The sequence below is a fragment of the Panthera leo genome, chromosome F2, assembly GCF_018350215.1.
Source record: "Panthera leo isolate Ple1 chromosome F2, P.leo_Ple1_pat1.1, whole genome shotgun sequence".
NCBI classification, from domain to species: domain Eukaryota; kingdom Metazoa; phylum Chordata; class Mammalia; order Carnivora; family Felidae; genus Panthera; species Panthera leo.
In genome coordinates, this window is record NC_056695.1 from 79396864 (window position 1) to 79420218 (window position 23355).

General features: G+C 53.9%; 1 protein-coding gene across 3 annotated transcripts in view; it reads right to left on the reverse strand.

The window, feature by feature from the left end:
• TRAPPC9 (trafficking protein particle complex subunit 9) overlaps window positions 1-23355 on the reverse strand; it is a 570461-nt gene that overhangs the window by 117424 nt on the left and 429682 nt on the right. For all 3 annotated transcript variants that reach the window (XM_042923740.1, XM_042923741.1, XM_042923739.1), the window contains 2 exons: window positions 20175-20328; window positions 1555-1645 (listed from right to left, as the gene is read on the reverse strand). In XM_042923740.1, the coding sequence (XP_042779674.1) occupies window positions 1555-1645; window positions 20175-20328 (245 nt within the window). The remainder of the gene's footprint in view (window positions 1-1554; window positions 1646-20174; window positions 20329-23355) is intronic.

Sequence of the window (23355 nt, forward strand, 5' to 3'; positions counted from 1 at the left end):
GCCCCCATGCAGGAAGCGGCACACGTCCTCCCAGCGACACTGCTTGGCACAGTGCCTTCCAGGTCCTAGGATTTTCTTTTCAAGCCATACATCTTCTCCAGGATAACATAACTAACACCTGTGTCATCTACCAACCTGCTGCTGCGCAAATGACGCGTGTAGGACAGCTGACCCAAGTTGTGTTAACAGAAAAGAAAAACACCCATAAGGAATCCAGAGCAAAGGCAGGGACCTCCAGGCGGGCTCTGGAAGGAGTCCGGAACCTCTGGGACCCACTGCAGGGTGTGGCTACGGTGGGACCGTGTGGGCCCTGGCCAAGTTCTTTCTTTTGGTGGACAGGATATGTTAACACAAGTTTTGATTTCATTTTGTTTCACAGGGCTGGCTTCCTGGGCCTGTCCCAGCCCTGGAGGCAGGGCGGTCTGGGTGTCTGAGCCAGCTCAGCTAACCACACCTGGTGGAAACAGCTGGCTGTGTCCAGGTAAGCAAGAGATCGGACATTCCAACCTGGAAAAGTGGGCTGAGGGAAGCCCCCCATGGGGCAAACACTGATTCTCTGCAGAAACACCCCCTTCCTTCCACTCAGGCCGGACGCACGAAGGAGCCCCTTGGGTGTAAAAGGCCATCCATTCACTGCTGTCACGTCGGCAGCTCACGGACTCCCGCCGGCCTTCATCTGTGAGAGCAGGAGCCGGGCAGCGAGGAGAGCCCCCCCCCCCCCCCCCCCGCAGTATGTGGGGGTCGAGCAAACTGATGGGGGAGGAAGGGAAGGCCAGGAAAAAGGTTTTTCTCTTCAAGCCCCTGGGACAATTCCCATGTGTTTCTAACAGGCAAAAGGAGGAGATCATACTTTAATTAACCAGAGAAAAGACTTGACACTAATTACAATGATATCTGGGGTATAAAAAAAAAAAACAAAAAAACACACAAACTGCTTGCTCGCATCTGACCTAAAATAGATTATATAATGAAACCGTTTCCAGAAAATAATGAAGCCTCTCACTTCAACAAAAATGCACTTAGCTTGTTTCTCAACAAAGCAGTTTTGACTCCTATCTGGGAAGACACAGGCCAGGGTAATGGCTTCTGGTGCAACAGGAAGCAGACATTTGGAAAGATCGTTCCAGGTGAACTCACGGGCCGAGGACCCAGTCAGGGTGTTGACCACACAGGCACCCTTCCGGGCTGACCCCGTACGAAGCCGTCAGAGCTCATCCGGAGAAGGGTAGGAGCAAGGAGGCTGCACACCTGCTCGCGTCCGCCACGCCAATCACTCAAGACCCAAACGCGGAGGGGGGCCGCGGCCACGCACACGAGGCCAAGTGCCACCACGGAGGAGGTCGGACTCCGCGGCGGCTAGAACCATACGGGGTCTCGACGTCCACCGCCACACGCGTATCTGGAGGGCGTTGACCCTTTCACGGGTCCGTGCTGACGGGACACGTCTGAAGACGCACCCTCGCCGTGGCCGGCTGGCCCACGCAGCCGCGCTCAGGAGCAGATGCGGGCGCGGGGAGGGCCGCGCTCACCCGGCGGGGACCGGCAGGTACTCACCCCACTGCAGCGGGGCCAGATGCAGATGTTCCAGGACAAGCTGGCTCAGGAGCCCTTCCACGCTCGCCTCGCCGGTGCGCTTCAGAGACGGGTGAGAGCCAGTCAAGGAAAAACCTGTTCCCGCCGAGCCCCAGGGACAGGAGGAGGAGTTCTGGAAATCTCTACAGACTCCCACACGGGAACCCTCCCACAGCAGATCCAGGTCCCCCTTCTTCACCAGTGATGGCCCAACCAACCACTGAGACGTGACCTGCGGCTGGAAAACAGGCATATAAACACGGTGAGTGCCTCTGTCCCCTCAACCTACATCAAGTAAAGCCGCTGCCGTGTAAAGAAGGGGAATCCATCGGGATCATTCTGATCCAACAGCTATTCTCGCTGGCGGAAATAAGGAAAATGGAAGTCGTTTTTCCTTAATGAGGCAAACTATGGCTCATTGTTCAATGTAACCCGATGTGTTTCTGGACACGTGTTGGCTTCATGCTGGTTTCCTGTCTGGCGTGCTACACGTCTTGATGTAATCACACATATTATTACAAATGGCTCACTTAGGCCAGTTCGTAATTGAGGAAGTCAAGGTTTCTCAGCAAGTACCAGTGGATGAAGAAATTAGGTTTAGGAAGGCAGAAAATAGATGTCTCCTGGGCGCTAATATTCAACAGCCAATGCAGCACTCAGACACAGATCCGCAAACCTCTTTCCCTTTTCCTACATGAATTTAAGCCACAGAATGTAAGTTGCAACCAAAAGGGAAGAATTCAGTTCCTGACACTCTTCCCTGATTAGGGAAGTGAAAAGAAAACCCTCTTCTTTCTGCTTTTAGCAAGTTAACTGCACCCAGGAAACATATCGTGGCTCTAATCCGAACCATGGGTGGCCATGCGTGGAGGATGCCGAAATAATTCAGACAGGAGCTCGGACCTGGGAGGCTTACATCTGGGTGGAGATGACAGCACAGGGACAGAGGGCTGTGCCCAGCAAGACGGAGGGCAGCTGTGTGGGGACGAAGCCACGCAGGCAGGGCAGATCAGGGCCCAGGGGGAGGCACAGAGGCACCAGGGCCCCGAGGAACAGAGACTAGAGCTCCCAGTCCTTCCTGCCGAAGGGCCTGGCACACGGGGGCCACGTGATCATCTGGGTGGGAGCATCTGGGCGCAGGGACACTGAGAGCAGCGAGGACACACCGGCCAGGCACCCAGGAAAGCTCGAGAGGGCAGGGCTGAGCGCGCACGGCAACAGGACTCGGCGGGGAGAGCAGGCCAAACAGTGCAGTGACGCCGGGATCCCTGCCTCCCACTCCGCCCCTAAGTCCTTCTTCGGCTATTTAGGACCTCTTCCAATTCTTCCAAAACACCGTGTGCTCTCTCTGGACTCCATGTTTCCCGCAGCTGTGCTGTGTTCCTAGAAGTGCCTCTCCCTGCCCTCCTCCTTCAACTCTCAAGCCCTCCCTGAGCCCCGTCCCTGCTCTGAAGGCACTCGGGCCTCCCTGTGGCAGCCCGCCCCAGATGTGCCCACTCTCCAGTGCTCAGCCTAGACACCAGCCCGGCAGCTGCATGAGGGCCCAGCCCTCGTCCTGGGACCTACACAAGGCCCTAGAGTTGCTCGGTGCATTCTGTCTGATGAATAAACAAACTCAGGATGGTTACACGTCCTCGACAGGTGGTACAGGAGCCCACAGCCCTCAACACGCGGCCCAGAGTCCGCAAGACCCGGAAACTTCCCTACCCTGAGCCCAGTGCCTGCCTCTAGCTGGTGCCCTCTGCAGACGCTCAGCCCCAAACTCCAGGGAACCCGTGCTGCCTGCCCCCACCACACCAACCCGGACATCAGCTGGGCAGGCATGAAAGCAGGCTCCTTTCGGCCAAGCTGAGCTCCCCAGCAGATGTGGGAAAACGCGGGGGCACTGCGGCCCGAGCAAACGGCACCTGCCCCCTCTGCCCCTAGAACAGTGGGTTCTGGATACCCTCAACCCAGCTGTGAGTCCTGGCACCACCACTGACACGCACTGGTCAGTCTACCTACATTCCTGGGTCTATTTCCTCACCTGTGAATGGGCGTAACAGCCCACGAACTTCACAGGACGGTCCTGAGGAATAAATGGAACTGCAGTCCGGGCCACGGTGAGCAGGCCATAAATGTCCCGTCCACGCAGACCCCTCCCCGGGCCCTGATGACGTCGTGCCTGGTGCGCGGCCAACCACACAGCGCCAAGCACTGTGAGCTCCCATGTCTCGGAGGCCCCGGAGTCAGCAAGCTCGTGGGGACAGCTCTCTCTCTCCCCCCACCCCCCTCTAGGAAGGCAAGCACAGCGGTGCTGGGGACTTATCTCCAACAGAAGAGGGAACGGAGTCCTTGGAGGGAGCGAGCGTTGGTGCACACACCCGACCCCAAGGCCCCGCTGGCCCTCCTGCTCCCTCAAAGTGGCAACGGGGTGGCATTCCCGAGCAACCCCGCGGATGCCCTGGCCCCTGGGTGTGTCACAACCGCTCAGTGTCCTTCCGTCCTCAGGCCACATCCCAGTGAGGGGAGCCCACTTCTTGGCACAGAGTGTGGGGGCATGGAAGCCACCTGGGGAGGGTCCTGCCAGTTTCCATCCCCCCAGCGGCAGCCAGGGCCCCTCAGCTCCATTACCTGCACAGCAGAAAGCCCGGCATCCAGGATGCACTGCACCTCAGGGGTGACCGGCGCAGCCCCCTGCCCAAGCCAGGACAGACACACAGCACCCCAGACGGGACCCCGCACTCAGCACTCCCACCCCCACTGCTCGGGAGCCCGGGGGGCTTACCCAGCTGGTGACAGGCTGACACGGGGAGGAGGGGGTGTGTGCCAAGACAGGCCGGAGCCTCATACCGAGACTCATTCCGGGCAAGTCAAGCTCCAGAAAGGAGGACCCTCTCTCTGCCCACATCTTCCTGCAGGCGTCGCCCCTCTCAGTTACTCCTCTGAGCCTCACTCAGGCTCTGGGCACCTGATCACACTCACAGGCCGAGTGGGGGACCCTGGCTGAATGGGGAGAGGGCCCAAGGCCACCCAGGGTCTATTCTCTCTACTTTAAGACTGGGAGGAGAACTTGTCTCCAACATGAGACTCTGAGATCTCAGAAACTTGTTCTCACCAGAACTGGGCATTTAGGTCCAGAGTGGGGTTCAGAAAATATCTGTGGTTGTCTGTGATTGGCCACCCGGCTCCCCCAGAGGAAGAGGGTTCAGCCTGCTGCTTAGACCACCTGCTTTCACAGCAGCTGAAGATAACGGGCCTTCTCCACCCCAGAGCCAAGGAGCATTACCTGTGCAAACAACCACTGAGTAAACGGCAACGCACTCTCCCTTCCCTGAAACTGAATGTTCTCAAGAGAAGTGCTCAATATTAAAAATTTATTCACCGGGAAGGTCTCTGTCTTAAGGAACAGGACATTGTATGGTGTTTAATTTCCATGGATAATGACTGACCGACCGTGTTTCTTCTTCTCACCCCACGGATCCGAATATTCTAATTTTAACATGTGAGACGCCGTATTAACTTACTTCTCCAGGTGAGGAACGTGACAGAAGCGATTCCGGTCAGGGAAGAGTGGAGGGCTTCTCTGGAGAGGGGAACGCAGGGCCTGGCCCACACAGGGGGGCAAAGACCCGCCCTAGGAGGGGGCAGGCACCTCACTACTTCAGTGTCGCCTCGGGGCGGGGGCTGGGGGGACGTGCTCACGTGCTTGCTCACGGACATACGTGCGGGCGTATGCCCACGGCCAGACCAGAGCACAGCTCACCAGGCCGCTTCTTCTCGCTTGGCGCTCACAGTCTAGTGGCAACGGGCCAGGCAGGGCCGGCTGCCCTGTGCTTCCTCCTCAGACTCCCCAAATCCCTCAGGCATGTGGGCTTTTGGGGGGCAGGCAAAACGTTCAGACCCCAACCTAACCCTATGGATCCGCACGGGTGTGGTTGTGCACAGACTCTAATAGCCAAGATCACTTTCTGGCTGAGGCCTGGTCTAAGCACCTTACACAAACTGACTCAAAGTCTGTCACCCACTAAGTACTAGGCCAACTTTGCACACGAGGAAATGGAGGCACAGGGAGGTTGGGACACTGGCCCAAAGCCACACAGCCACGATTAGTGCCCAGTCTCACTCCAGAGTCTATGTTCTTACTCACTGCTCAAAGCTGTTACATTATAGACAGCAGACAACAACGTAAGACCCAGAATGTCAAAAGTTCGGTTCGTGGGCCAGTGTATACACACCAGCGTAGAGTCACGAACGCCCAGGTGGTATTCCGCTCCCCACCAGCACTCACTCCCTCCCAGGCCTCACCCCACAGAAACCCTGACGTTGGGCCCTCTCGGCCGTGCCTAAAGGAACACAGAGAAATTACCCCTCGGGCCAGGGGCTCTCATGGGAAGAAACCAGGGCCCCCAAGACGGTCCTGACAGTCCAGCTGCCTCTCTCCAACAGAGCTGTACCTCCCAGGACAGTCTCCCTTTGAGAATCTGTGAGGCAGAGGCCCGAGGGCCTCACCAGGAAGAGAGCAATACAAAAAGTGACCACACAGGAGAGGGAGGCGCGGAGGAGGGGCCACCCTGACAGCATGAAGGTAGGGGTGCCTCCTCCACGTGTTAACTCACACCGCACGGCCAGGGTACAGACACCCGCATCCCGTTTGTTATCGTAAACACAGCGGCGCGCTCCAAAGCCGCTCCGTTCGTGGCTGTCCTCCGATGATCACAGGCACTGATGCCTCAACATCTATCTCCCCGGGGGCACCGTGAGCACGTCTTTCATCGTTCAAGTGCCAGCGTCTTGCACAATGCCTGGGCCCCAGTGATGGCTCGATAAATGTTGACGTCACCTAATGAATGAAAGTGTGAATGCACATTTGCGTGACTGTCAGCATGCAGAAGTGGGTGGCTTTCATCAGAGGCTAACTTTCACTGGTGTGCGGTGCCCCCAGCTCTCACTGCCGGAGCAAGGAAATTAGGACCCTCTGATAGGATTACTCCAGCGTCACCGTGGGACACCCGGTAGAGCCCTCGGCACAGCCAGGCACATGTGGCTATTACAACAGTTCGGAATGTGAGGACACAGAGCCTCGGAGAGGTTGGCAACTTGCCTGCTGTGAGTGACAGAATGGCCATGAGGCCTGGCCCATTACTCAGCAGCACAGGGCACTAACAGGGAGCGTGGCTGGGTTTCTCAGCTAATATGAGCCCACCTCCCTCTCCAGGAGGCACGAGGTAGACACAAACGCACTCCCAGGCAACGCTGGCCCAATTCTGTGGACCCCTCTGTGACCAGCGTTCAGCACTGCAAGCCTGACCATGGCCAGCACATGGCTGGTCTGCTCCGTCCCTGTCAGTCAATCAGCCAGAGCAGCACGCGCTGCCATGACACCACCAGGGAGAAACACAAGGAAACAGCTTTTCTTAGAGAACTTAGAGATTTTAGGCAATAGACTCTCACCTGGGATGGGTCTCTAAGAGGGGATGGCACCTGTCAGTCCCATGCTGGGACTCCTCTTTTCCAATCCCTGAATGAATAAGATCCATGGGAAACAGGATGAGGGGTCACCCCCCTCCCAAGAGAATGATCCAGGAATGGGCCAATGCCAGCCCCCAGTGAAACCACAGACCACTGTGCAGGTACTGGGTGGTCACAAAGAGTGGGGTCCTTCTTGGGATAAATCACTTCTGCTGAGTCAGTCCCCTAGGCCCTGATCCTGCCACTCACTCGGGTCAGCATCTCCCTGCTATCATGGCCCCAGTGCTACCCAGAGACAACCTCCCTGTTGGGAAAACACATCCCCTGCAGAGTCTGATGAAGGACTAGAGCCCAGGGACTTGCCAGGCAGTGGCAAAAAGCAGTTACATTTCCCTTCGCTCCCTTTGCGGCCACCATGTGAAGAGCTACTTTCTCCTTATAAAGACAACACCAAGTCCCCCTTCCTTAGCTCATGACCATGTCCCTGCACAGCACTCTGTGATTCACTGTAATCAAAGAGATGAAGGGAAAGCGGTATTTCACGTGTGGCGCCGGCCAGGTAAGCCAGCCTCACTTTTTTCAGTTTGGGTTTCAGCTGCGATCTGGTGGGCCACGTGCCTCACAGGCACACAGAAATTCACTCTCAAGGGTGACCAATTCCCAACATACAACATGCTCCCAGAGGAATTCTAAGACTCAGACTCAAAGACATACATTGCAAAAGACGGGGGCTGGGGAAGGGAACAAATGTTGGGGGCATTCCTGTCGGGGCAGGTTCTGTGGCAAGCGTTCTACATGTTCCCTTCAACCAGGGGGGGCTGTTCCAGTTGACGCAGTGCAGATGAGGAACTGGAAGCTGGGAGCACAGAGCAGGGAATCCCCCAGAGATCCTTGCACCTCAGGCATCCCAGGGCTTTCCCACAGAATGGCAGCTCCACAAAGGAAAGAGATCTTGTTCAACATTACAGCTTCCAGACGGGCCAACCTCCAAAAGTTCGAAAACCCCCGTGATGGCAAAGCTATGGGAGTACAGGCATAAGACTCACACTCTGCTACTGGGCAAAGGAGAAAGTTTACTATGAAGATGCAAAGTTTTCCAAGGCGTGCACAGTTAAGTGGAAAAACCAAGATGCAAAACATTCTTTACACAAAATACTTTTGTGTAAAAAAAAAAAAAGTATGTGTTTGCAATTATAGTTTCAGTGAGAAATTCTGACATACGTGGAAGGAACGGAGAAAAATGGGCATGTGGGGATGACGGGCAAGATGGCAACACCTTTTTTTAAGATGTGTTGAGCCACGTGCATCTTTTACACATTTAAAATCAACATCTTAGAAAAAGTCAACAATACAGTTCTGCTGATAACATTATGAAACAACACCCAGAGCAGCTGAAGTCAACACGCCTCATCCCAGTCAGAAGGGAGAGGGGCTCAGCATGCAGGTTGTCAGCGGATTTGGGTTCAACATGCACATTTTCATGTTTCTTTCTTTTCTGATTCCCTCCAGGGGTATCAGATTAAGACTTCAGAACATGGTATATTACTTCCTCTTAGGGAAAAAAAAAATATGCCAGACTTTCGAGGCGGATCTCACCACAGTGCTTGAAACGTAGAAATAGTGCCTACTGGACAGGGCCAGGATGAGGAGTTTTGAAATGATTATCAGAGGAGCAAGTTAGCGTGTGAGTAGTTACAAAGTTGCCAAATGGCACTGGGGCTCTGGAAACCATTCCAATAACATATTTCTGTATTAATTTGCTTCCGGACATGAGCCATAAAATTATACAGCTGAGCTAATAAAGCTAATTACCTGCATGCACGCCCCTCCCTTTCAGCCCCATAAGCCACCAAAAAACAGTCTGCTGTCTGAGCCTGGACCCAAATGCAAAGCTGGCTGACCAGTCAGTCATGCAGCTGCCCTCATCACCTGCTAGTACACGCAAGACCGCAACGTGGCCGTAGCGAGGGTGGAGGTGGAAGCGGTCACTAAATGATGATGGTGTTCTAATCCCTGTCATCATTTCTGTTAGAAGGAATGCTTCCAAAGTGCTTCCCATGAGAAAGGCCCTTTGGTAAGGAAGTGATACATATCGTTGCAATTTAATGCTATCTTTAAGACTTCAGAACCCGATGGGTGTAAGGTAGGAGCTGCTATTTCTATTTCAAAAAATTCTTTTAAACTTGGGCACAAGGTGAGAGCAAGAAAGGTGACACAGCCGTGAGGCGGCAGGATCCAGGTAGTCTGACCCTGCAGCCCCCAATTGGGACCCCACTTTCTGACAGCTTCCGGTAAACACTGGATCAATTCTTCACGGTACCCTCGGTGTGGACCCACAACCTCCACACCGGACAGACAAGGATCTTTCTGTGCACAGGGCTGGGTCAAGCCAGAGCCCCGAGGCTGCGGGTGTGGTGGAGCTGGCCATGCGGGGGACTCTCCGTGGTGCTGAAAATGCTCCCTGCCTTTAAAACCCTTTCTGGACACCCAGGACACAGCAATCACATCTCCAAGCAGTCCGCATGTCTTTGTCCTGAGATCCTGCTCCTGTCCCTTAGGAGGGCAAGGATGCAATGCCACAGCAGGACTGTGGAGCCCCTGTTGGCATGGACCCAGGCTTTGTGGGTCTCCTAAACCACACCCACATATAATGATCCACAATCTGTGTGCCTGAACCAGAAGAACACACAAGCTCCCAGCTCAGGTTAGCACAACCCACATTCTGCCTCTGGGGTCCCCAAAGGCAGTATCTAACTCCCAGCAAGAAATGCCAAATATCCTTTATGGTGCCCTCCATGCTTGCCATTTCTGCCTCAAAAACACTGCTGAGTTACCTAGAGTCACTGCTGTTGGCTCACTCCTACTGGTCACAAACCCTTGAAAGGTGGTGATCCATGAGCCCAGGGTCTGGTGCTGGACCTTGCTCAGCATGAACTTCTGCCCTCCCCTCCCCAAACTAGCAAGGTCAATAAACAGGCAGCCATACCTTCCCAACTGCTTAGCTGAATTCAGAGGACTGCTTGTGGTCGTAAGCCCCAGGAGAGTAGGTGTCGTCTCTGGTCACCAGCACTGTGCCTGGCACACCGTAGGTGCTCAATAAATGCCTGCCTCTTCCCTGAGCACGTATTATGTGTTAGTTACCTACAAATCATCTCATACAGTCCTTACAACAATGTCAGATTGATGAAACCTCTTCGAGGATACTAAGAAACTTCTCCAAAGCCACATAGCCAAGAAGAGTGTGAGGTTCATATTCAGTTGATTCCAAGTGCACTGCTCATTCCCTGCTAGACTTTCTCCACACGTGCCACATGTTTCCAGGGAGATGTGTCTTAAGTCCACTGTGTAGCAGATGGAATGGGTCAGGATCTCACCTTCAAGACATCTTCAAAGCCACAGACTCAAGATGCCATGGGGCCCCAGAAGGCACCTTGCTGAGGTCAAGAGTCTCTTGGACCCTAAATGGCTCACTCTTCCTCCTGTGAGGTGATCCATGAAGTCCTGGGGTAGGACCTAAAGGTAGTGGGCACCCAGATGTGTCCAGCAATACTGGCTCAAGCCCACAGGGCTTGGGTACGTCCCACAGATGAGACAGTGTGTTACCTAGTTCTAGCACTGTAAGGCATGTGTTAAGTGAGGTCCGCTTCTGGAAGGTTTAGGGCCGGGGGAGGAGGAGGAGAGATGATGCTTCCTGCATGGCAAGAACAGGCCCAAACTGGCCGATGAGTACCAACACGAACCTAGCAGGCCATCCCTAAGCTCTGGGCTCCCACCTAATTCCCACTGTAGCACTGGTTACCCAGGCTCCAGGCATCTGTTGCCATAACTGATTCCCCAACTAAGCCAGGGTGAGCACCCTGGGGGCAAAGACCAGGTTTCCTGCCTCTAGGTCCCTAATTCAGACCTATGGAGTTGAGAGGCAGTAAAAGTCAACTAAGTAAGTTTTTCCAGGAATAACGTAGAAGGAATTGTACTGGTAGCTTTAAGTTATCATCTCTGCTGGGCCACAGTTTATCATCACGTCGCTACCTGCACAAGCTTGGGTCAGTGACCATCTACTGAACACCTACTGTGTACCTAGACCCTTGCGTGTGCAGTCCATGATGACACAGCACCCTGAAGGACACCATGGTGAGGACATGTCTGAGCCTCATGCCCACCCCATGCGAGAGCTGTGCAGCAGAGAGGAGACATATGCTTACAGAAGATACACAAACATAATGAGTGACCCCCATGCTCAGAGAGACCTCATTCTATATTCCTTTTCCACACTCAAGGCTCAGAGTGCCGCCATTATTCTGGTTTTCCTCTGTAGCATTTTACCTAGGTAGCTAGCTAGCTAGCGTGTGTGTGTTGTGTGAAAGCATGTGCAAGTGTGTGAGTGGGGGAGGGGGAGAGGTAGACAGAGAATCCCAAGCAGGCTCCACACTGTCAGCACACAGCCAGGTGTGGGGCTCAATCCCATGAACCATGAGATCATGACCCAGACTGAAATCAGGAGTCAGACGCTTAACCGTCTGAGCCACCCAGGCACCCCTCCGCCTAACATTTTAGAGCAGAAATGGATGTCAGGTGTCTGTAGCCCAACAGGAACCCCAGTCCTAGCAGTGATCCTCCATATGTTAACTCGACACCCTGTGAGAGCCTCACCAAGAACACGAGACAGCAGAGACAGACCTGCACTGCCCTGTACATCTTTGCAGGTTCTTGCACCAAATTCCCAAAAGAAGGCAGCGGAATCGCACGATACAAAAACAAACACGTCCCGGAGACACCATGCCCAGAGAGCAGTGGGGTGAGGAGCACCAGAGCCATCTTCCTAAAGGGAGTCTCATGACAATGCTCCCTTGCCCAAAATCCTGCTGTGGCTACTTGCCGCTCGAGGGATAAAATCCGACTCCCTAGAAGTTTATGCAAGTTCCCCATGGGTTTTTCCGTGACCTCCCCCCGACCCCCGTTTTGCACATCTCACTCCTGAGAACATGTACCAGCCACGTCAAACTACCAGTACTTCTTACAACAGATGGTGCTGCCTCCTGCCTTGGTGCCTTGACTCGCGTCCTCTCCCTGCCTGGAACCCTCTTCAGTCTTTCTAGTGAGCACACCCCAGTCTCTGGAGCTTAAACTCCACTTCACCTGGGACATCCCCTCTGACCCATGCCCAGCCTGGAAGCCAGCCCTTCCTCCCCCGCTGGCTGTGGTGGCTGAACCCTGGAGTATCTTTCCTGAACTGGTCACATGCATTTGTCCCCGTGTGCCTCCACCACTGCAGCGTGTGCACTGTGATTCGTACCAAGTACCTGTTAATACCTACTCCGTGTACTGTGCTAGCTGTTGTGGACAGAAGGCTAACCAAGACGAGAGTCTTCCTACTTTTAAGGAGTTCAGTCTGTTGTGTAAGGATTATATATTATTATTACTCACCATTATTAATTAAACTTAATATGTGGGCACAGTCTTTTTATTTACAACATTCTCCATGCACACTCAGTTAATATTCTGTGTCTTGAGAACCATGAATGTTTGCTTCCAAATCTTTGAAAAACAGCTAGATGCAAGGAAAATGCAGGAAGTTAATAAAATACCTTCCCTCTCATCTTCTGCTAGACCATTAGCAGTGAAATACTTGGGAATGTACTGCCATTTGAAAACACTGAGCAGTTTTTTGAGGTCTTGTCTTTATTCGTGTGACTCAAGTTTACCATGAATTGGTGTTCTGTTACAGAAAAAAGTGATTGCTCAACCAACTATTCCCTGGGGGAACCTGGAGCCCAGTGGGTCACCAGGCTCTCTTCTGAGCCCACAGGCCTGAGTTCTAATGGCCTTGCCTCTCACAGGAGAAAGCAGTGCCAGGATCAGAACTCTTAGTTCTTACCCACGGCCTTCTGAGCAAAAGCTGGAAACCCATCACACGAGAGCAACTGACAGTCACTTCCAAGTTGGCTTCTAGGTGAGTGTCCCAGAGAGGGTGCTCTCAGAAGGGGTGGCGCTGTACCTCAGGTGACCCCCAGGAAGATGGGCGTCTGCACCCCACGTGCCAGATCTGGAAGAACTACAGGTGCAAGGACTTAGACCAGGCCCACTTCAGCTCAAATAAATTAGCAGATTGTCAAAATAGAAATTACACTAATGGAAAGGCTGCTTTAAGTGATTGCTGAGCCTCTTTGCCGTGACCGTGTTTTCTAATCTGCCTCGTGAACTTTGAGAATGCTGATGTGGGCTGTTCTCCTCTCAGTAGGGGCGCCCGCATCTCGGCTCAGCTCCCTGGTGTCAGAGGCCCAGCTGGACGCAAAATGCCATGCAGCGTGGTGAGCTGCCAAGGGGTAGTCTGCAGTGGCTCATCTCTGCACGTCTTGTGGGGCTGTGGGTGGAGCAGGTGAAATGGAGGAGGACTCTGTGCGGTGGGTACAGTACCAAGCAGCAGGGTGCCCAAGGAGCATTGGAGCCTCACTCAGCCTCATCTGAAAAATGGGGGTAACGCGGAGACCTTGGCAGTGACCAGATGCTCTTCTGCTGTCCCCAGCCTGGGGCCAAGAGCACAGACCCTGAAGCCAGACGACTGGGGACGAATCCCAGCTCTGCCACTCAGTACCTGGCGACCTGGAACAAGTCAGTGTCCTTACCTGTGGGACGTGCATAAAACTACTTCCTAGGGTTTTAGTGAAAAGCGAGTGAGTCAATCCAAATAAACCACTCAGAACAGTGCCCGGCACCTGGCAGGTGGTATATGGGCGTTCGTGCTCACAGTGACCGTCACACCCGAAGGACAGAGGAAGGAGCAGGCTTACACGCACCCGCACACACGGTGCATATCGATTTGGGTGAGGTTTACACACACACGTCGTCTGCGACAGGCACACACCATACACCCCCCACCCCCCCCACACACATGGTGCACACGCATCACACACAGATCTGAAACAGTGCTTTGCATCTGGGGAAGCCCTTCTTCACTCTCACGAGCCAAATCTGAAATCTATGCTGGGTGCCAAACCTTGATTCTTTTCAAAGTAACTGGCTACCGTGTCTGGATTGGGGGAGGCAGCAATCAAACCCGCGTCGTCCTCGCCTTCCTCCCTCTGCGCACCGCAGGCCAAAGAGCCGGGGCCACGGCACCGCACTGGTGGTCGGCGGAAACTTCTCCCCGGCTGGCGAGGCTCCTCTGTGAGATCAAAGACCTCTGAGCCCAGTGATTACCAGAAGCTGGAGAAGCTAACCTCCCTGATGGCAGACACAGAAGGCAACCCTGTACTGCACTTAAGATGATCAAGCAGCCAGCTGTACTGACGACAGGAGCTATTTGTACTAAATTCATCTAGATTAAACCGCTTCTCCGCACAGGACTACTAGGAGAGCACAGCGTACTGGGTTTTAAAGGAATCTTGTTTTAAGAAATCTGATTTTTCTCAGGGTGTGTGAACACACAGCCCCACGAAGCAGCATCTTGGAGAATAAGCCACAAGCCAGGTGGCAAGAGTGAAGAGTAAAGGGCAACACCCCCCTCCCCCCCAACACACACACACCGCTCCATCTAGGCCTCGCCTTGAAGGGAGGGGGAGTCAGCTGAAGGCAGATTCCCCTTCACGAGAAGAGTGCAGTCTGGAAAACTGAGAAGCCAGGCATAGCTGTGTTCCAGGCCGGATGTCCTGGTCAAGACCAACTAAACTGAGGACACTGTGCCTATAGTCTTGTAGGCTTCTGCTTGTCAAGCCTAGCAAAAACCAGTCACAAATGTCACAGCCCGTGGAGCTTCCTGGGTTTGTAGAGGGCGAGTGGTGTTGGCAAGGCCAGACGCAGACACTGCCTAGCAACGCACAGGCTGGGGCTCCTGGGCCCACGCACGACCCCACGCTCAGAACAGCCGCACTGCTCCTTGTCCTGCCACGTTCTGGTTACTTAGGTTCACGTGACCTCAGCAGGCTGCGAGGATTCTCCATCTCCCGCGCTGGGATGTGAATCCCCAGGCATCTGAAACCCGGGCTGCAGTTGGGCTCCTTGAGCCTCTACCTGGCCCACAAAGCAGCCAGATGGTGACAAATGGTCTCCAGACAGTACGGAGGAGACGCATGTTTGTCAGGCCACCTGGCGGAGACGCTGCCCAGATGGCCCAGGTCACTGGAGCCGGTGCACCCGGCTCTTGTCGTGAAACCTACACGGGGTCGGATTCCGATACCCACCGACCCCTGAAATGCTCCTTGGAGGGACATTTGCAACGAAACCAAGAAAAGGAGAAGGTGAGAGGACTCCAGGCTCATCCTTCGTCTGTTTCCACCACAGATCGTCCGTGCACGGCTGCCCTCTGGAAAAGGAGCCAGGCTTCAGAGATGATTCACCCTGTGCGTGGAAACTCCCTTCACACACGCCACAGCAGCGGGCACAGCACAGCAAGGCTGGTAACCATGCAGTCTGCAGCATCAATGAGAGGGAAGCTGTTCATTCGCCACGGGTTTTAACACCTACGTGCCGGGGAGGACACGTGGCTCTGTCGGGTCAGGGTCCACACCTGGTCTCGCTCATCACGGAGGTCCCTGGTGCTGAGCGCAAGCCCAGCACACAGCGGGCCACCAGTCAACAGCTGCTAAAGGAAAGGCCGCGATGTGGCTTCAAGGACAGCACGGCTGGGCACAGGAGACGTGAACTTTGGGAAAAATAAACCTCCCCGCACTTTGCAAGGCCTGTAGCAAACAAGACCTAGGCACAGAGTGCTGCTGGAGTCCAGCAGAAGGGGCGGCTCCAGCCGGGGGAGATAGGAGAGGTCAGTGATGGACCAGGCTCCTCGGGAGACTGGAAGTGCAAGGTCAACCACAAAGGATGAGGAAGACTCATCATCAAAGGATGAGACACTGACGGACACTCTCCTCTCCTGAATTACAAACGCAAAGTGAAAACAGACACAGCCGATGTCCAAACGCCCCAGAACCGGCTACTCCGGGGGACTCTCAGAATGACAATCCCAGACCCTTGTGGCAGGTCCCATCACAGGCGGAAGTGAGGACGTGGGGAAGGCCTGGCCCACCTGACTTGTGTGCAGGATGGTCCTCCTGTGAGGCCAGGTCACAGAAGCAGGGCGGTTCTGGCAGCAGGAGAGGGGGCCCACAGTGTGGACACCTCCCAGCGTTAGAAACAAGGCTTACACCTGGACAGTGAGCCTCACTTCAAGTAGCCAGTAAGAAGATCACACAGGTTTTCGGATCCTGGCTGTCTGGCCAGCTGTGTTGCTCTCAGGTCAGTTACTCAACTTCCAAGATGCATTTATTTTGAAAACCAGAGTACTATCTGTTTTGCAGGTTCGGGGTTAGAAGAAAATGCGAATATCTTGGTTGATACCTGGGAGATGATCAAAAGGGCAAGACGATTATTAGAACTAAGCCTAACAGCTAATTGAGCAAGTGTTCTCACCTGAACAGACAAGGACAAGGGCCCCTTGGGCCACAGCCTCTCCGTGGGGACACTGGAAACGGCAGAGCTGGGCCTCTGACCCTGGGCTCCAGCCCCAACAGTGCGGCATCTTTGGTCCCATCCCAAAGCCAAACAGGTACTTTCTGGATTATGTGTGGAAGGCTATTATCTACTACCAACAAACTTGGCCATATCAAGGTTTCCAAAGTTCAGTAAAGACTGCCCAGGAGTGGTAGCCAGCAGGGAAGAAGGTGGAAAGGAGATCGTGCAAAGGAGTTGAAAGTAAGGGTGTATTCCATCGATAAAGTAACAATGTCTGCCACACGAGCCCAGCTCTCCAGGCCAGACGCCGCCTGTGCAGGCTGCTCTCCCACCCCCCTGGGAAACCGCACAGACATTCCATGGACGTGAGTTCCTCTTGAGAAAGAGGAAAAGTCCCTTTAAAAATTACCAGGCTGGGCCGCCTGGGTGGCTCAGTCGGTTGAGTGTCCGACTCTTGGTTCTGGCTCTGGTCATGATCCCGGGGTCCCGGGATTGAGCCCCACATTGGGCTCTGTGCTGAGCATAGAGCCTGCTCGGGATTCTTTGTCTCTGCCTCTGCTCCCCCACCCAGTTCACTTGCACTCTAAAATTAAAAAAAAAAAATGAATGAAAACAATTACCAGCAAAGGTTGGTGATGAGGAATGGGTCATGCAGGAGAAAGAGCTTCCTAACAGATTTTTGAGTATGGCAGGGAGGGGCGGGGGGAGGGAGGGAGGAAGGCCCAACTCCAGGCACAGCGCAGGAGGCCCCTAGACCCTGCCACCTCTCTGGTCTGCCTGCTGTATTATTGGTCACAGGGAATGACATAGGTCCCTGCTGCTTTCGGACTCTGGAATGTGCCAGCCCTCACACAGGAAGGCTCCTGTCTCAGCCCTTCCAGGCTGCGCTGTAAGAGCCCATCTCTGTGTCTGCTCAGCCCCTTAGACTGGGGCACCTCCAGGGCCCCAGCACGTGAGCGCAGCAAAACGTACAGCTCGTTAAGCAGGCAAACGCTGGAGCTGGAATCCCTGGTGTGCCCGGCTGCTTATCTGGTCATTACAGATGCGATGCTGACGGGTCCAGAGGTCCACCATCTCCACGGAAACAGGTCGAGCTAGCCCTACATGCTACATGTGGGCCACTGTTATTACTCCTTAGAGGAGTGTCAAATTAGGCTCAAATCTTGGCATAAAGTCTAAATATTGAGAAAATATCACTAAAATGCATAATAAAAGTATTAGCCAATTCAATCTGTGGTCTTTCCATCTGCTTGAATCCAGGTTGACAACAGCAGAATTGTGCTATTCATCCCATGCCAGATGTCATTACCAGATGAGAGAGAGAGAGAGAGAGAGAGAGAGAGAGAGAGAGAGAGAGAGAGAGAGGTGTGTCCTACTGTTCATTCTCTTTAATGGAATCCGCCTGTAGGGACGGTCTCTCAAAAGCTCCCAGTCAGTACATCTAGGAGACAGATGTACCTGGCACATGGTAGACATTCAATAAATATTTGTTGCATGAATTATTAAGCAAATACAGAAAATGGGGATATCAGCCTCTTAAAGGAGGCAAAACTAAAAGGAGAGAAACCAAAGACATTTTCAGCATGTTTCTGGTCGGTGTTATCAAAATATAAGCATTTTGACGGTCAGCATCATCCCACCAGAAGGCACCGCATCCTGGCCAAGGGCCACCGGCTTGCAGGGCGACTGATGGGCTTCTGGTAAGCACCCGCTCCCCTTCTTCCTGTGTGTGAGCTGGAGAGGTCGTCATCTCTAAGACAGGGCGGCAGAGCCCCCCTGGGACTTGAAACCACGGAGAACGACCTGGGCCAGCCCAGGGGTGCACCTGGGAAGTGGCAGGTGAGTCATCAGCAGATGCTACCGTAGCCCTAACAGCAGGGGTGTAAACCACCCCCCCTCCATTCCGAGGCTTCGTGCTTCTATCTTCACCCAGAATGAGACACTCGGGAGACAGATGCCTTCCTGCCAGGCCCCCCACGCACACTGCCCTTCCCTCCATGGGCCAGAGGCGGACTCGTTCGCAGCCAGGATTCCTGGTCTGAGAGAAGCTCCCCGCATGAAGCCCAGAGGCCTGGGAGCAGGGCATGTCCTGCCTCACATGGGGACGTGCACATCTAGAGGTTACAGAGCCTCTCCACCCCAAACCCCCCACCCCAGCATCAGCATCACAACCACAGATACCAGGACAGGAGAGCTCTGTGCCTGCTGCTGTCCCCCAACAGGACGGGGGGGTGGGGTTGTTTCCTCGATCTTCCCTGAGGACAGGCAACCCCACCGGGCAGCTGGCCTCACCACGTCCTGGCTGGACTCACAGGCGACCCAGCCAACCTCTCCCCAGGGGTGCGAGAGCACGCGTCAGAGACGGAAGGGGTAAAGGAGACGGCCTGGTGCGCGGGGTGAATGCCGCTGCCTTCTGGGCTCCGTCACCAGCAGGCACTGGCTGGGCCCCGACCCTATGCTGAGCTCTGGATGGGCCTGAGACAGGGAGGACTCCAATCATCCCTCCTTTTCACCTCCTTCTGTACAAAGGCAAACACCTTAACTCTGTGATGGCCACTGAGATTCTGAGTCCCCAGGGACTTGGGTTTAATGTCTTATTCCCGAAGCCTCCGGTTTACATGTGAAGGGCTTATTTTGTCCCAGCTCCTTGGGGACAGGGTCTATCAGCTCCAGACCCTCTGTAGTGGGCACAAAGCAATGTGCCTCAACTCTTGGAGACGGCCACCTGCAGACTGAGGATCTTTCCAGAATCCAGGGAGATGGTCTAGAATGATCTGAGACCACACAGCACATATGTGAGTCAGACAACTAAGACAACCACCTCGGAATCGCCTCTTCCTGGGCAACACTCTGAGTGAGCCATCCTCCTACACACTGGGACCGCTGGGCCATCCCCTACCCTCATCCCTCGAATAAACTTCTACTCACCCTACAAAAGCCACTCTAACGTCTCCCCTTGTGTCAAGCCTTCTCCAAGGGCCCCATGCCCACAGCTTCCACCCCTGAACCTCACAGACGTGGTGTGATGCCCTGCCCTGTGCCTCAAGTGCATGTCGTCCCCAGTTGGCGAGCCACACCCCGCAGGGCCATGAAGAAACACTGAGGCCTCTCTTGCCGTCTCAGCCTAAGCGTCTTGCTGAATACCCAGCCCAAAGCAGGTGCTCTGGAAGACGGTCGAACACTCACACAAGTGCGCCTGGGATCCTCTCACGTGCTTGCTGGTGGAACGGAGCACCTACAGTGAGCCAGGCACGTCCCAAGTTCGCAGCAGGGCCGGGGACTGCCCTGGGCGCTCTCGTGCAGCACTGCCCCTGTGAAACCCCTCAGGGTCCTCATGCCTCGTAAGCCGTGCAATGCGATTTCAGTCTCCCGGACAACTGACCGGGAGGAGTGGACAGTCTGTGAAGCCTGGAGCCCAGCATTGACAGGTAGGCATGAGAACGTGTCACTAACACAAACATCAACACTGGCAAGAAACATGTGATTTGAGACGTTCCAGGGAAGTGGCCTTTCCTCACCCTGAACTGATACCTCGTTGGTGGGGCCCTGGGAGTGGGAAGAGGCTAAGAAAGGACAACCTTGGTCCGTGTCTCCTTGACACACCCTTTGTCTACAGCTCCACGGTGAAGCCCCTCGGGGGTCCTTCCCAGCGGGCAGAGCCCCCAAGCAGGGTGTGCCCGGTGCCAGGGCGGCCACCGTGAAAAGGATATGATTCTCCAGTGGACGTCCAGCTTGCTGTCGATCTCCAAGCCACGGGCCTCCTGCCTCTCCTCCTCCAGCTGCTTTGGATTTGCAAGCTGTCCCTTCTCCCCAGGGGATTCTGGGAAACTCTCGAAGCTGAACTTGTCCACTTGAATGGCCATTCTAAGAGAAGGGGGGAAAAAGCAGAGGATTAATCAGCAGGGCAGTATCTTCTGCTGGCTGTTGGAGAATCAGCACATGCCAGCGTGAGACGGTATAATGAATCATTATCGTTAGTAATTCATAATGGATTCATTCCAAGAAAATGAAATAATAGACTCCCAGGGTAGCAGTGGCTTCAGAGCTGGTTCAACACACAGTTTAGAGCTGAAGACACAGTCAGAGAGCCCAACCTCAGAGAAGACTCACATACCCCGAAGGAAATGTAATTTCTAGAATAGGACAAAGCAGACAGGACCCCATGTGGAAAATCAGAGAGGACTAGCAATTATTTAGCCCTGGGGGCCCCAAAAGCCTCCTCATCAGAGCCCTGCCCATCAACTTCCATTTCACCTTCAGCCACAGGACTTGCTCACACACACCAGGCCTGACCAGCTACACCCCGCCCATCCCCTTCTGGCCCCTGCACCCAGGACCTTGTCTTGTGACACCCACCCCTTCGGGTTTCTGGTCAACGGTCACATCCTCCACAAAGCCTCCCTGCCTGCTGTGTCCAGCCCTCTCCACCTTCTGGAAGTTTCTAGAACACACCAGGCTCTTTCTGCCTTAGCCTTTAGTGCTTCTTCTCCTGCCCCACATGTGGCTGGAGCCCCACACTCTCGAGGTTTGAGCTTAAGGAAGGTGTTCTGGGCACCTCCCCCACAGCATCCTCCTCCTTTCTCCCCCCCGGCCTCCCCTCCATGGCAGCGTCCATTCTGCCATAGCCTTTCCCACGAGCTGTAGACACGAATGTGTGGGCTTTGCTGTCCAACAGCTCTACTGGAATTTAGCTCCCTGAGGACGGAGGTCTGTGTGGTCTTGCTCCCACAGTCTCCCAGGCCTGGATAATGCCTGGCATGCCACAGCAACTCGGCCAACGATTCCCCACATAAACGAACACGTGAACTAAGCACGTTCCCAGACAGCCTGGGCCGGCGTTCACCTCCTCCCCATCGCTGCTGCCTGACCTCTGCACCTGTGCCCTTCTGCTACACCCCCAGACCCTACAGCACCTGACATGTAGACGCCACATAGCACACAGGTGTGGGTGCTCTAATCGGCTGCTGGCAGCCTGCCTCAGCTCCCGACCGTGACCTTCATGCCAGCAGAGGCTGTGTCTCACTGATGCTTGCAACCCTACCTCTTAGCACAGAATCAGGCATACAGGAGGTGCTCAGTAAAGGCGTGTTACGTGGATAGATGGAAGGAGAAGGGGAGGAAGGGGTTTTCTTTATGTGAGGCCCCCGACGTTCTGGCTCAACCGAAAGTTGACAGAGTCACTCAAAGGATAAAAGTGAGTGTGTAATCCCAGACTCTGCCGTGGCCCAAACATTCAGCCAAACCCAGTATGATCTAAGTGACCCTCGGGGCTATTCCGTGGGACAACCAGGAGACAAGAGTTGCTACTCAGTTCGGAGTGTACACACCTAAGATTCAACCCCAAGAACCTTAACAGCTTAGCGAAAACTACTGGGGTGCCAACAAATGGATGGCCTTTGGCCAGGAGATGTCTGAGGCTCGGAGACCCCCAAAGAATGAGAGACTCCTGTGCACACAGAGAACACAGCATCCCATAGCAAGAACTTCGTTCCAGAGTCACACTGACTCTCTTTTCAGCCCGTAAAACTCTTTTCAAGCCCAGAAAAAGCGGGAAAACGGCAAAAAGCACAATAAAGAAACAAGGACTCATCCTTAAACCCTAATTGTAATGCTTTAATTCTAGAGTCTTTTTTCTAAGTATTTGTATTTTAATGCAGTTCAAACTACTATAGGTGTATGTTATCACACGTCTCATTTTATACGAACACACACATATATACATGCATTTTATATCTTGTTTTACTCTTTCAAGATACTGTGAACACGTTCACGTCATTAAAAATTAGTCTGCAGAACGTCTTGTTACCCAACCCTATCATCGCTTACTTAACAATTCTGCTATTTTCAAACTCATACTTTCCATTTTTCAAAAAGTTACTATTGAAAAAAATCCTAAACATCTTTGTGCTTCAATTTCCTGTCTGCATTTATGCTGCAGGTTGAGGTCCACATCTAGAAGCAGAGACCGAATCGAGAGGGTGGAAAAGGTCAAGGCTGGCAGGTGGGCGCCCAGTTCCTTCTCAGAAAGGCGTTCACTGGGGCACGCGCCCCAGGCAGCAAGGCTGGCGCCCCTCTCCCTGCGCCCCTGCCAATACTGGCCATGATCGATTTTCCACCTTTGCTAGGAAGGGGCGAAATGCTACCTCACTGATGTTTCAATTTGCAGGTCTGAATCGCTCCTGCAAGTGAACGCTTTTTGAGAAGCTTATTAGCCATTTTTTGTACATACATTTCTTCCCTTGTGAGGTGTCTACATGTCCAGCAGGAGTGCCTCTAATGTCTCACTTGGTGTAGGCTCTTTCCAGCCCCCACCTCGAAGGGAGAATGAACCAAACAAGGGCTCTCCTTAAGCTAAAGGTCAGAATATTCCTAAGTCTCACTAAAAACGCCGATTTCAGTTCATCACCTGATAACCCAAAAGGAACTAATAACTTTCACCTTTGAAAGGGGTTTGGAAACATTCTGGATACCAGGCTCTTCCTGTTGAACACAGAAGGAGACAGCGCACCTAGAATGCCAGATCCCCGGGGCCAGAGACACCCCAGATGCTGTGGCCACCGGGATTGTATTTATGTGATCACTTGAAGGGCTTTTCTGAACAATCTCGATGAAGTAAGCATCACACTACATTCCGCCCCCCCCCCCCCCGCCCCCAGCCTTGATGAAATCATAGCCACGTGGGCCCACAACACGGAAGGGGGAAGAAGATGAAATGTAACAGACACTACGTGCCAAGCCCTGTGCTAAGTGTCCTGCACGTACCTTCATCTTATTCATTACAGCAAGTGTAAGGACGGGCGCGGTTTGCTTTCTCACAGCTCTGATGAGGCGCTGAGCACAGGCTGCAGCCCCACACCACAAAGCCTGTCGCTCAGACTCAGCACCACGATT